We start from the raw sequence: 14177 nt of genomic DNA on the forward strand, positions 1-14177 counted from the left end.
TGTCTTTATTTGAATATACATGTACTGAAAAGAAATATAATGTTAAAAAAAACACCTGTAACTTCTCAAAATTTGGTTTACTGATACATAGCTCCATGATGCCCCCTATAGATGTTTAAAGACATTTGTCAAACTGAGGTCAAGAGTCTGAAACAAAAACTCATATCAGTAAGATATTTACTCTATTACTTTAGGAAATATCCTCATTTACTGTTTTATAATTTAGAAATGCAAAAAAAGATGAACACTGCTCTTTGGTCAGGTTGTTGTCTCTTTGACATATTCCCTATTTCTGTTCTCAATTTAAGTATTAGACAATATTAATTTTCAGGTTCAGTATGTCAAAAGTTCACTGTTGAACCTTGGCTTTAAGTCAAATTTCACAACGAACAACTATCAATATGTGTGGAAATCATAAACCCTAAATAGTCCCCTGTCCTCAGAATGTTCAATGATTTAATCCACATATTTAAAACAGCAATCACCTAAAACTTGTGCCTATATTAGAGGTGATTATATCTGTATAAGAATAGAATTATAATACCTTTATCCATGATGGCTCTTATGAAAGAGGAGAGGTGGGTTATTGGAATCAGTGCTCTGGCTCTAAAAGTTTACCCTTAAATGGAAAGTAGTAATGTATATTCTTTACTAAGTAGATTTTTTTGGAGAGCAGGGCTTGTTCAAACCCCCTAAATTCCCTAGCAATGGTTGTGCTGATATAGATTATAATAGGTCTGTCACATTGAGGTTACTCTTTCACACATATCACATGTTTCTTGTATCATCTCTATCAGGTTTGCATCAAAAGCTTGGAAAGTCATTTAACATATACAATGTTTAGATCTGGTCCCCAGTAGCTGTACATGATAGGTGACAATACTTTACAATCTCAATATGCAGATAACCTGATAATCAATATATCAGGCCACATTTGTGTCTTTTTGAAGTGTTTTCTTTGTTTTACCAGCAAACCAGAAGATGACTTGTTAAGTTGCGGTCAAACTTATCAAATCTGTTCTATCATTATGACATATCTGATATGTCTGATTCAAAGTTATTTAAGATGGGTCAATGTATTTGAAATCACAAAGCCGTGATATGCAATTTTATTAAAAGCTAAGCAGAGTGATATAGACAGTGTGTGTTGATCTGTTGGGTGGCTTACATCTGTTCCTCAGTAATTATACTTAATAAGTTAAGGTTATTTGATATGTGAATGCATTGCAACAAGTGTACATATAGTGTGTATAAATGTGAGTGGTCCATATGTTATATTGCCTTACAAGATATTTTAACTTAAGATCTGTTCCCCATGATCAGTACCTATTCTTGTTATATCCACATCATTTGAACTCTGTCCGATAGTTGTCACATTGGCAATAAGACCACATCACCTTATTTTAGTATTGATAGGTCAACAATATTTTGTGTGTGAATTGGTTCCTGGAACAAAATTTAGGTATGACATTGTCAAATGGCCATGAACGCAATTTCATGCTCCAGTGGTCATATTATGATAATGAAGCTTTCAGATTATGGTCTATTCCTTAGTAACAGTAGCAGGTAAACAATATTTTGCAAGAGAAATGTATGTGCAGATAAATAGTAATGTGCATCTGACATATTACATATGGTATTGGCCTCAATTTCATGCTCAAGTGGTAAGGTTCACTTTTTTGGTGAGGTTAGTTCCTCCATAAGTATACATTGTATGTCTACTCTACAATATTTGGTAAATGCTTTGGTTTCTCTTTTTAACCTACAGTAGTTTTTGTCTAGCCTGCAACTTTTGTTGCAGAAAGCTCGACATAGCGATAGTGATCCGGCGGTGGCGGCTACGGCGGAAGAGTTAGATTACTTCTTAGAGGCTTTATATTTTAAAAGGTAGAAGACCTGGATACTTCATACTTTGTATATAGATGCCTCATGTTACGAACTTTCCGTCAGTCACATGTCCTATGTCCTTGACCTCATTTTCATGGTTCAGTGACTACATGATAAAAAAGTTAAGATTTTTTGTAATGTTAAATTCACTCTTATTTTAAGTAAATGGATAACTACATGTATATTTGGTATGTGCGTGCCTTGCAAGGTTCTCATGCCTGTCAGACAGTTTTCACTTGACCTCGATCTCATTTATGGGATCAGTGAACAAGGTTAAGTTTTAGTGGTCAAGTCCATATCTCAGATACTATAAGCAATAGGTCTAGTATATTCAGTGTATGGAAGGACTGTAAGGTGTACATGTCCAACTGACAGGTGTGATCTGACCTTGACCTCATTTTCATGGTTCAGTGGTTAAAGTTAAGTTTTTGGGTTCTGGTCTGCTTTTCTTATACTATATGCAAGAGGTCTACTATATTTGGTGTATGAAATGATTGTAAGGTGTACATGTCTAGCTGACAGGTGTCATCTGACCTTGACCTCATTTGCATGGTTCAGTGGTCAAAGTTTTTGAGTTTGGTCTATTTTTCTAATACTTTATGCATTAGGTCAACTATATTTGGTGTCTGGAAATATTTTATGATCTATATTTCTGTTACACAGGTTTTATTTGACCTTGACCTAATTTTCACGGTCCAAGTTTTTGTGTTTTGTTTTTTTTTCCTTATAAGGAATAAGTCAACTATATTTGTTGTATTGAAGAATTGTTAGCTGTACATGTCTGCCTGGCATGGTTTATCTGACCTTGACCTCATTTTCATGGTTCATTGATTAATGTTTTGTTTTCTTGGTTAATGTTGAGTTTATGTGACAGTTGTAATAAAGCTTTATATTTAGGTCTATCAACATAATATCAATGATTAGTAAAGAAGGCGAAATATTTTAGTGTGTGCACTCTTGTTTCAATTTCATGAGTTACAAGAACTAATAAGCAAAGTATGTCATCTCCACTTTATGTTTTTATCTTATAACTACAGACATTTCCTAGCCAAATATGTATCATTTCCTCTGTCACTTTAAAATGTGTCAGGCTCAATCATCAACTGTGCTGAGCAATTTGGATTGCATGGAAGACTAACATTAACTTTGCATTGTTTTTTTTTGACAAAACAAACAAACCAATCAAATACCTATAATTAAAGCATTTGTGTTCAGTCTTTCAATATACGGTAATACTTCTATATACAGTCATGGGACAAAAGGGAGTTCTCACTCAAAAAAAGTCCTTTCATTTCAACTAAAATCAACATTTTTCCAAAAAATATTAACAAGTAACTGTATGAGCGATTTTTTGTCGAGCCTGCAACTTTTTTTGCAGAAAGCTTGACATAGGGATAGTGATCCGTCGGCGGCGGCGTTAGCTAACTTCTTAAAAGCCTTATATTTTAGAAGGTAGAAGACCTGGATGCTTCATACTTTGTATATAGATGCCTCATGTTACAAACTTTTCGTCAGTCACATGTCCAATGTCCTTGACCTCATTTTCATGGTTCAGTGACTACTTGAAAAAAAAGTTAAGATTTTTTGTAATGTTAAATTCTCTCTTATTATAAGAAATTGGATAACTATATTTTGTATGTGCATACCTTGCAAGGTCCTTATGCCCATCAGACAGTTTTTAATTGACCTCGACCTTATTTCATGGATCAGTGAACGAGGTTAAGTTTTGGTGGGCAAGTCCATATCTCAGATACTATAAGCAATAGATCTAGTATATTCGGTGTATGGAAGGACTGTAAGGTATACATGTCCAACTGTCAGGTGTCATCTGACCTTGACCTCATTTTCATGGTTCAGTGGTTATAGTAAAGTTTTTGTGTTTTGGTCTGTTTTTCTTATACTACATGTACTATATGCAATAGGTCTACTATATTCGGTGTATGAAAGGACTGTACGGTGTACATGGCCAACTGGTAGGTGTCCTCTGACCTTGACCTCATTTTCGAGGTCCATTGCTAAGTGTTAAGTGTTTGTGTTTTGGTCTGTTTTTCTTAATTTATAAGCAATAAGTCAACTATATTTGTTGTATTGAAGAATTGTTAGCTGTAAATGTCTGTCTGGCATGGTTCATCTGACCTTGACCTCATTTTCATGGTTCATTGATCAATGTTTCGTTTTCTTTGGGTTAATGTTGAGTTTATGTGACAGTTGTAATAAAGCTTTATATTTAGGTCTATCAACATAATATCAATGATTAGTAAAGAAGGCGAGACATTTCAGCATGTGCACTCTTGTATAAAATAGACACCAAAAGATGTAAAAATGTCTGAAGTTTTATTGTTTATTTAGTCATAATTTTTTGAGTTCGTTTTCATCATCTGATGGGTAAAACACAAATGCAAATTTTTACAATTTTAATTTGGTTAGAATAATAGCAAACTTTTCAAGAAATATTTTTCTTTGTGTTCATCTCGTCAGAAAATTAAAATGAGCATCAATGATATTATAATCAAATAAACAATAATACTTCAGACATTTCTACATCTTTTGGTATCTATATTATGAAAATCGCTCATATGGTTACTTTTTGAAAAATATTGATTTTAGTTGAAATGATAGGACTTTTTTTTGACTGGGAACTTACTTTTGTTCAATGACTGTACCTGAGGATCTCTGATTATCAACATAGATTTACCAGGTGATGGTTAAGTCTTCAAATAAGTGAAAGCTGAAGTAAATTTAGGTTAATTGATCAATATTTTTAAAATTTTGAAGTTGTCATATGAAACTATAGAAGTTTTTGCTATAAGGCCCATGAATATTGGAATACAATGAATTGAAAGAATTATTAATTGAATTAGATTTTTATCATCTAATGACCTTATCATGACTTATAGAGATGACAATTTTATACTCTATACACCTTGTCACTATTTGTCAGCCATTACTGGACATTACTGAAAATATCTGACGCCACTATGGAAAAATGATTTTTGTATGATGTCAAAAGTTCAAGCAGAGCAGATTCTCTGGTCAAGCAGAACAGATTTCCAAATAGGATAAGGTGTATTGTTGGCCTTGTTACTTTTATGGTTAGACATATAAAAATAGGTGATCTCTTGAACTGATACTAGTAATAGAAATATATTTTACTACAGTTGTACTAGGGCATGTCCAATTTCATCTGAATATATTTAAAAGACATCTAAGTGTATACTTTCATTAATATTAAAAAAAAACTTGTAGTAAATTAATTAAATTATAGTTTGCCTTAGATCTGCCAATAACACCCAAAAGACCTTACTAAAGTAAGTGGGTTCTTGGACGGAGAGTTGTCTCATTAATGGCAATCATATCATATCTTCTTATTTCTTTCTGCTTAGGCTTACAGTGAAAGTTAAGTATAGTGGTCTCTCATTGTTGTGTTGTCTTATGGTATATATAGTCATCTCATTGGCAATCATACCACATCTTCTTATTTGCATATATTTATATTTTTCCAACTATTTAGTATTATAAGACAACTTGTAATGAGATGTTCTAACACACCCATGAACAAGTAGCTGTTTTATTAGCACTTAGCCAATAGTACTATTAATGCATAGAATGCACTCAAGAATCAGGAATACAATTAAAAAGTTTTTTGCTTAAGGTAGATTGATGGTATACCGCCATCTTGGATTGTACAACCGCAGTACAACATCGGTCTAGTTATTTGCCCAAATCAGCAAATTTGGAAACAGATTTGCAATTTTATGGTTAGACTGTTTATTTATATAAAGAAAACTTGTTAATTTATTGTATTATCCAAAATAATTTAACAAATATCAACCTTTTGGGTTTTTAAAATCATTTTTTGCAAATGAGCCATTTAACCCTTTCCTCCATAATAACGCCTTTTGACGCCACCCCCCTACTCCATAATGACGCCTTTTGACGCCTGTGTAGTATCTCAGTTGAAACACTTTGACTACAAAGTGTCTGCAGTTGACTTAATAAAATTTGTATCCAATATTAAAAGGAATATCATAGGAATATCTGACTTAAATTTATTTGATGAAATAGTTGTTTTTTGCAATCCCTTAATACTTTAAAGTCTATGTTCAGCATTTTATTAACAAAAATCCTATGCGAATCAAGTATGCAAAAAAAAAATTCTATGGAGGAAAGGGTTAAGGGGAGATAACTCTTTTAATACAAAATTTATACTTGGCTAATAGGGAAATTTTTTATTTTTACTTGTGGCAAAAAAAACCAAGTTCATTGACACCATGTTTTCTTTTTATTTTCTTAAAGCATATTACGAAACCTTTCTTCTCACAATTTATTTTAAAATTCTATCTCATAGAACTTTTTTTACTTACTCTTATGTGTTTTTCCATGAACAAACTAACCAAATTTAGGCAATTTTCAACGACTCATAGCTTGAAAAATAGCACGGTGACCCATACTTTTTATTATATTTTTGAAAAAAGCATAGTAAAATCTTCATTTTGGCAAATTATAAGAAAATTCTGTCTCAAAAAACATTTACTTATGATCTACCTTAAAATTGCAGTCATCTATTAATTGTCTTCCAGCAGAAAAACTGTTCTTGTGGAAATAGAAATACCAAGTGTGTGGTATAATTTCTGATGATATATATATCAAAGATTTTTTTTATGTTTGAAATTCAGTGCTGATCAACTTTCCTTAAAAGGAGTTATTTCCCTTGATAATATGAATTACATGTATTAGGAAAATTGCATTTTAAACAGGTTCATGTCTACGTTTCTTGTTGGATTTGATAAAACTTTTTGAATTTTAATGTCTCGTACTAGTTTGAAAACCAGAGCAAATCAATTTTTTTTTACGGCAATAAAGTACGTTGGAAGATGTAAACTCTATACATTTGTAAGACATGCCTTATAAGCATTTTCACACCTACATTCCCTGTCAGATATGTAGGAAATAAATATGTCATGTTTCAAAGGTTTATATCAGCTGTGAATGTTGAGGATGAACAAAGAAATCTTTTGTCAAATAACTATTTTCAGAATGAGGTCTCTTTAAAACTTTCAAAATTTTAAAGAAAATACGTTGTAGAGTAGAGTGCTCATATTTGCCAGGGACACAATTTCGTAATTTTATGATTTTGAGGTGTAAAAGCTTAAAAGGATGGCTAAAATGGAAGAAATATGCCGGTAAATTATATTTTTATAACAAATATGATTATTTTTTTAACTGAGACAAAATTGCAGCACTTACCGCAAAGGATCGAAAAACGGACAACGATTTTCGGCCAATTTCCTAAATGAAAAACATGATTTCAACGAAGTATTTCTTAGTAATTTTTTATACTAATTGTCCTTAATTTCAGTTCTTTGCTGCAGTTATTTGGTTTTAAATAGATGTGGAAAAACGGCAAATATGTGTCCCCCTTGCACAAAACATCTGGAAATTTCAAACACCCTTTAATCTAACTTTTCAGGTGATTATTTTTAAACAAACACGTTTTCAAGCTTAAGAATATTTTGCATTTGAAGTTATCTTCATATAGAAATATCAGTTTACTTCAAAAACATATAGACCTGAATATAAATCAATTTTAACTGTAGAAAACATGGAAAGATATGGCAAAAATTAGCACCCCTCTCTAAGCACTCTCAAAGCTTTATTTTCTTGTTGGTACATGTATTTTTATGAAATGTCATCAAGGCTTTTGGAAAGTATTATAATCAGTGCTGATCAACATTTTTCACAAGAGTTATTGCCCCATGGTAACATAAATTGTATGAGAAAAAAAATTACTTACTATCTCACACCTTGGAAGAAATTCATGAAAAAGTTTATAAAATTAATAATTATAGTAAAACTAATCGCCGTATTTGTTTATAAAAAATAAGACAATGCGTGACCGAACAAAGCATGGATTAAACGAGTGCGCAGCATGAGTTTAATCCATAGCGGCGTTCGGTCACAAGTTGTCTTATTTTTAATATTCAAATACAGCGATTAGTTATACTTTTTATTACATTGGCTAATGGCTTTTTTTATGAAATTAGTGCAAAAATGTAAGGAACTATATTATTTTCCTACGCATTCACAATTTGTTTTGATCTGACGTAAATGACGTCTTGACAACGCCTATTGTTGTATGACGTCAGAGAGCGAAATAACCATGTTTATTTCACATGTGAAATTATCGGTTTTTATTCAACTCAGAAATCAATGTAATTTATTGCAACCAATGTAATAAATTTCAGTTATCACTCTTAGACAAGCAAAAGATGTGCACCACTAGTAGACTTTGGAATGGTGTTCATTGTTTTTCATTTAAAAAATTTAAAGGTGATTTACTGAAACTAAAGATATATTTTGTATTGATTTAAACTTTTAAAATGTATTCATAAATTTTTGTTTTTGATGTGAATGAAATGTGATATTGTTTACGTCAATAAAATAATAACAGAACTACATAAAAAGCAAGTCATCTGAAGTTCAACATTATGGTCTTAAACAATAGACAATTGTCTATACTATATGTCATTAAACTGTCCTGAGTCTTTTAAAACTGTGAATGGATTTAACACAGTATATCAGAGATCTGCTATAAACACAAAATTACCATAAAAACAAAATAAAAAATGATACATATATCTAATAACAATCTCTGACAAGGTTCATGACCTTGGACAGTCATATGAAAATGTTTTGGTAAAACTAGTTTTTTCAAGCACACAACCCTTGCTCTTTTAATCTAGAAAAACTTGGAAGAACTTACATATTCTGTAAAGAAAAAGACACTTCATTCGCTAACACAATACTTATACATGTAATAAATATCAAATCATAGAATGCTTGCAATTGATGAAAGCAAGCTCTGTAAGTACCTGCTGATAAAGAAACCATTCCTCCCTTCACTCTGATATAAGCACTATACTTCCCAGTGTTATGTCCTTCATTTAACTTGTTGATTATGTGGTATCAAACATTTCCAGTGTAACTTAATACTTTTTCTACCCATAAGCAATTGTATTTGACCTACAGGTAAATATATTGCTTAAGTGCCACATGTGAAGCAAGATCTGCTTACCCTTCCAGAACACCTGATATCTCTTTTATGACCATAATTATTTTCTTTAAAATTAGTTATGAAAATGGTTTTATTGTATTATGGGGGCTCAAATGGTTGAAGATAATTAATAGAGGAATTGTCCTCAGAATGTCTGGTTATCAGAAGCCATTATTTGATGTGGGAATTGATTTGTGTCCTTATACATCAGACACAATAAAAATGAAGATTCTTAACTGTAAATTCAGATATTATTGCAACGTTTTTGTGAATGCGATTATGTCTGAATACTGTCATTCGAGTATTTGATGCACATTTTTCAGAAATTGCAATAATAAATGCACAGGATAATTGCTAAATTTTCAGTATTCAAAGTGTTTTAGGATCATCAACAAAAATTGACAAAATAAGGGCAAATATTAAAATCCTGGAAATTTGAACTAATCTAGATCTATGATGTAAAAGGAAACCTAAGGGTTTTGTCAATTTGAAAAATTGTTTAATTTGGTGTAGTGTATAACAAACAGTTTTTTAAATGATTCTTTTTAAATTAACACAATGATTTAATGCATGATTTTTAATTGTATTTTACTGGTACATGTATATTGACAATGACAGAATGCTAGATATATGTACATATATGTTATCAAGTAGTTGTTGATTGGTCTATAGCATATGATGTCCTGCAAGGTCTGGTTACACTGTTTTCAGACTGTCTTTTGCGCATAATGAGTTTGAAAGCTCTTCTGAAATCTCGTCTAAATATCCCGTAGATCATTGGATTTACAACACTAGAGGCGAAGGCAAATAAGCTTGCTGTTGAATTAACTGGGCCTGATATAATATCTCTTTTGGATGATACTTTGATAAGTTTTGTTACACTGAATGGAGTCATACATATAAAATAAGCACAGACAACAATTAATAAACTCCTTACTGTTTTAGCGCTAGCATTTTCTTTCTTAACTTTCTTCTTCACTGAGTTGTTTTTTGATGTCTGTAATGTGACAGCCCATATTTTCATTTTCTTTTTGGCTTCTTTTAATATTTTTATATAATTAATTCCAAGTACAAGACCTGGTCCTAAAAAACACAGAATGAATGCCACGACAACGTAATAAATTGCATCATCTCCATTTTTGTGCCACTGTATTGCACACGTTATTTCGTGATAGTCATACTCAATCCAATCTTCTATTATTGGTACCATTGAGAATATTATTCCTTGTATCCAAGATTCAGCTATAAGTATTGCCAAGGTCTTGCTAGTTATAAAATCTAAATATTTTAACGGAAAAACAACAGCATATAAACGGTCTACACTGATGAAACACAATGTCATCATGGATGAAATGATAAAACAATAGTTTGCAGCACACATAAAATTACATAACGAATAGGGAACAGTACGAGTATCTGTCGTTAGAGCAACAAACGTGGACAACATGACAGTGGCTCCATTTAACATGTCCGTTACTGCCAGATTGATAACTAAATAGTTTGACTTTTCTTCTCTTAAAGATGGTGTTTTTATTACTGCCAAAACAACCAGAACATTGCCAAAAACAGAAAAGAATATGAATAATACCATAATAATAGCCAGGAATATAATAGTAGGCAGATGTCTATATTCCTCTTCTGTATCACAATTAGACGTACAGTTAATCATTTCGTTAAAGTCTTACACTAAAGTATAGAGATTCCGTTGTGTGACTCCATTACGGTCTTTCCTTTGATTAGAATCCATCGTCTTTGGTGCGGCTGGATATCATGGCATTTTATTTACCATGTTTCCTCAGCTGTAGATAATCTCTCATCACATCCTGCACAATTCTTTTTTAAGTGAAAAAGAAAAGTATTTTTTTCCAATTTACTTCTCTTTCACAAAAAATGTGTTTACATTATTTTTTCACTCCTAGATATACATTAAGATAACTCAGGTGTAAAGTAAAGTTCCTGTTTAACTTTAATATCTCATACTTCCTGTTGCTATATTAAAAACTATCTTTTTTAATTTATAAATTGCACTAAAATTGTATCTAAAATAATCCTGATGTCCTTTTAAAAGTTTTTCTCTATTTCCTCATCCAATTATGTAAAATTTAGGCATGTAGACATCTGTTTAGAAATTGCCAGAAAATCCACTTGTAATTTTTCTGAAAAAAAAATTGAAAAAGCATTTGTCTTGTATTGAATATTGAATTGTATTTCTTAGAAATATTCCAAGTAATAAATAAATTGATGAAATGTAAATCAGATTAAGATAAATCTTTCTGACCAAATCAATTTATGCAATTAGTTCTGATAAACCGATCTGAGCTTTAGTGGAGTGAATTAAGATGTGTTGTATCTGTCGCTGTTATTGTACGTCACACCCTTTGTCTTGTAGATGTTTTGTTAACAATCTATATTGACAAATCACAACTGAGGGCTGATAGTTTATGATAATTCCTAAATAGATATATTACATTGCTAATAAATGTCCTGTTCACTTTTTCCTGTGAAACAAATAGATTCTCTCAAGTTGAAAATGATTGGTATTGATTATTGTGAAATATATGATAATTTTTTGTGAAAGACCTTGTTTTTACCGGAAATTTCCGAAATTATTTTCAATTACAACATACTCAGAAATTGTTCATTTGGAACAAGAAACTGTTTAAAAAAGTAATTCAAATAAATGTTTTTTATTTTATTTTAATGCGTAATATTTCTAGTTGATTTACTATCTTCATGAAATATGCATGGACATTTTAGGGAAAAGGGTTGAATGGAATAAAATTGATTGTGAAGAATTATATTGTTTAAATTCAAAGGAAAGGTTTTATGTTTGCGACACTGAAACAATTAAGTTAAACATATACATTTTAGTTAAAATTTGATTGTCTTTTTTCTACAGCAATATACTATTAGGTATTATATGTTTCAAAGTAATAGTAAAGTAATAATTATAACAATATTATAATAAACAAACAGTAAGTTTTACCTTAAATTGAGATGTCCCCTGCATAAAATAAGGAAATATTATTTTAATCTATTGATTTCTTCTCAAAGGTGTCATAACATGAGCTGGGATAAACAAAACATTTTGTAAAAGTTCCTTCTAAATCAAAAATTCTAAAAATAGTAAATATTTAATTAAACTGTTTTATTAAATCATGACATGACATGATTAGTTTTCAGGGAAACTTCTAAAAATAGAACTGGTAATCATCAATTACAATACATGTGAAAATGGGTACCAAATATGCTTTTGTCAGATTTTTTATAGATAGATAGTTTATAAACGTCTCACCTTTAATATACACATTACAATAATTACATATATCATAAAAACATAAATAGATATTAATGCAATTCTTGAAAGAATTATGAGAAAAAAAAAGTAAAATTTCATCAAAAAATTAAAGGACTTTATAAAACTATATATGTAACAGGTTTTGGCACATATTTAAATAACATTAACATTTTGGCATCCCAACACAAAAGACAGTTTCTCATGGTTTGTAAACATGTTAAAGTTCTCATCTACACTGTTTATATATTCATAAAGTTCGTTCCTTTTAAAAATTGTCATAAAGGGGACATTCAATTAGTACATGTTCCACAGTTTCAGTTTTATTATCACACATAAAGCAAGTTTGTTTATGCATTGGTAAATGTTCAAAGTGCCCGGTTTCAATTTATATAGGTGCGAGTTGCAACCCCACATCTCAATTGCAAATATGCACTACATTGAGCAGGAGATAACAGTGTTTTTAAATAAAGTTCAAAACTAATTTCGTTTCTGAATGTTTTATATGTCCTTATTTTGTAACCACCATCATCCTTACGTCTTGAAGAAACTCTATGGAGATCTTCCATCCACTTATTTTTAAAATCGGTTAAAACTTCATCTTCTAATTTGGCTAACACCATAGTTTTGTGGATGTTTGTGTCATTATATCAGTCACTATAAATATTTACAAGATTCAAACTGCTGATAAAGTGTATAATTTGAAATTTTACATGCTTAATTATAACGTCTAAAACTATTTTCTGCCCAGTTATGAATTCTTTTAATAAGTCGATCAGTGTTCATATACCTAAAACGATTCCAATGATTGTATAACAATTTATGGCAATCATACCACATCTTCTTATTTATACGTAAGATGAAATTCAGCAGAGTATTGTATATATGTTAATTAAATCGAAAAATTTATTCAGCATTACATATACTGATGTTCAAATATGTCAAATTTTACAAATTTTTTTGCAGGACATTTAAGGTGGCTCGGGACTATTCGACTGCGCATAATTTCACGCATGAATTACAAAAGTATTTGTCATAATTTCAATATAATTTTTTAAAATATTTGGATTGATTAGAAATGTTAAATCAGTGTAGTTATGTGACTAATAGAATATTTTCGTTTTTATCCATATTTGTTAAAGGGTCAAAATGACATTTCACCCATTTTCAACATTTTACCGCTAAAATTTGGGTTTAAGGCAAAATATATTTTTTTCCTTATCAGTGACCTATGTTTTTTATTGGTTCATTCTTTGAAGCTATTTATTTCAAGCTTTTCATATTACAGTTTTGGAACAATCGTCATAGAACGTTTTTTTGATATTCCGAAAAAAATATGTCAACACCTCTATTTTCCCTATCATTTCATTGAAAAATGGTCCCTTTTACATACCTGTTTAAAAGTAAAATTTTGAGCTTAAATGGTCCATGACCCCCTATTTCTTTTCTACCAATTTGATTCATTTTCTTTAAAGAATCAAATAGCCAAAAATACGGCACTTCTAATAGAAACTTCAAATAGTCCAGAGCCACCTTAATTATAAATAAAATTGATAATTTTTTTAAGAGGACAATATTTGGAATTATTTCTTAGTTTCAGGAACATTATAAACTAAATCACACCAGGTGTCAAATGGTCGTTTTCTGCTACCGTAATCCCCAAATTGGTTAAAATTTTATAGTGATAATTGTATATGAAAATATCCTTATTGTGATTTGTCAGAATGTTAAGTCTTTCAGAATTTGCGACGAGAGTGGAATGAATTTACAGGCTATTGACTGTACCACTCTGTTTTATGTTGGATTACTGGGGAGGTTTTTCACACATTTTGTTTCATTTTTCAGTCTGTCTAGTTCAATGACCATGAAGCTGTAATAAAACCGGAATCTATTTTGCTTTTAATTCCAATAATTGTAATAAGAAATACTAATTAATTTTTT

At 30.7% G+C, this 14177-nt stretch overlaps 2 protein-coding genes across 2 annotated transcripts in view; one reads left to right on the plus strand and one right to left on the minus strand.

Annotated features, from left to right (window-relative positions):
• The window catches only part of LOC134685143 (putative uncharacterized protein DDB_G0271982), a 67635-nt gene that overhangs the window by 20595 nt on the left and 32863 nt on the right, over positions 1 to 14177 (plus strand). The gene's annotated exons all lie outside the window — the stretch shown is intronic.
• Positions 9520 to 12050, minus strand: LOC134685142 (octopamine receptor beta-2R-like). Its single transcript, XM_063544613.1, has 2 exons — positions 11928 to 12050; positions 9520 to 11097 (listed from the first exon to the last, which is right to left on the minus strand). Exon 2 carries the CDS (start codon positions 10608 to 10610, stop codon positions 9588 to 9590), a length of 1023 nt encoding a protein of 340 aa, XP_063400683.1. The 5' UTR covers positions 10611 to 11097; positions 11928 to 12050; the 3' UTR covers positions 9520 to 9587.

The sequence above is a fragment of the Mytilus trossulus genome, chromosome 9 (genome assembly GCF_036588685.1).
Source record: "Mytilus trossulus isolate FHL-02 chromosome 9, PNRI_Mtr1.1.1.hap1, whole genome shotgun sequence".
In the NCBI taxonomy this organism is placed as follows: Eukaryota; Metazoa; Mollusca; class Bivalvia; order Mytilida; family Mytilidae; genus Mytilus; species Mytilus trossulus.

Coding starts and splice junctions, on each gene's coding strand:
- LOC134685142 (XM_063544613.1), bottom strand. CDS start 10,610: ATGATTAACTGTACGTCTAATTGTGATACAGAAGAGGAATATAGACAT.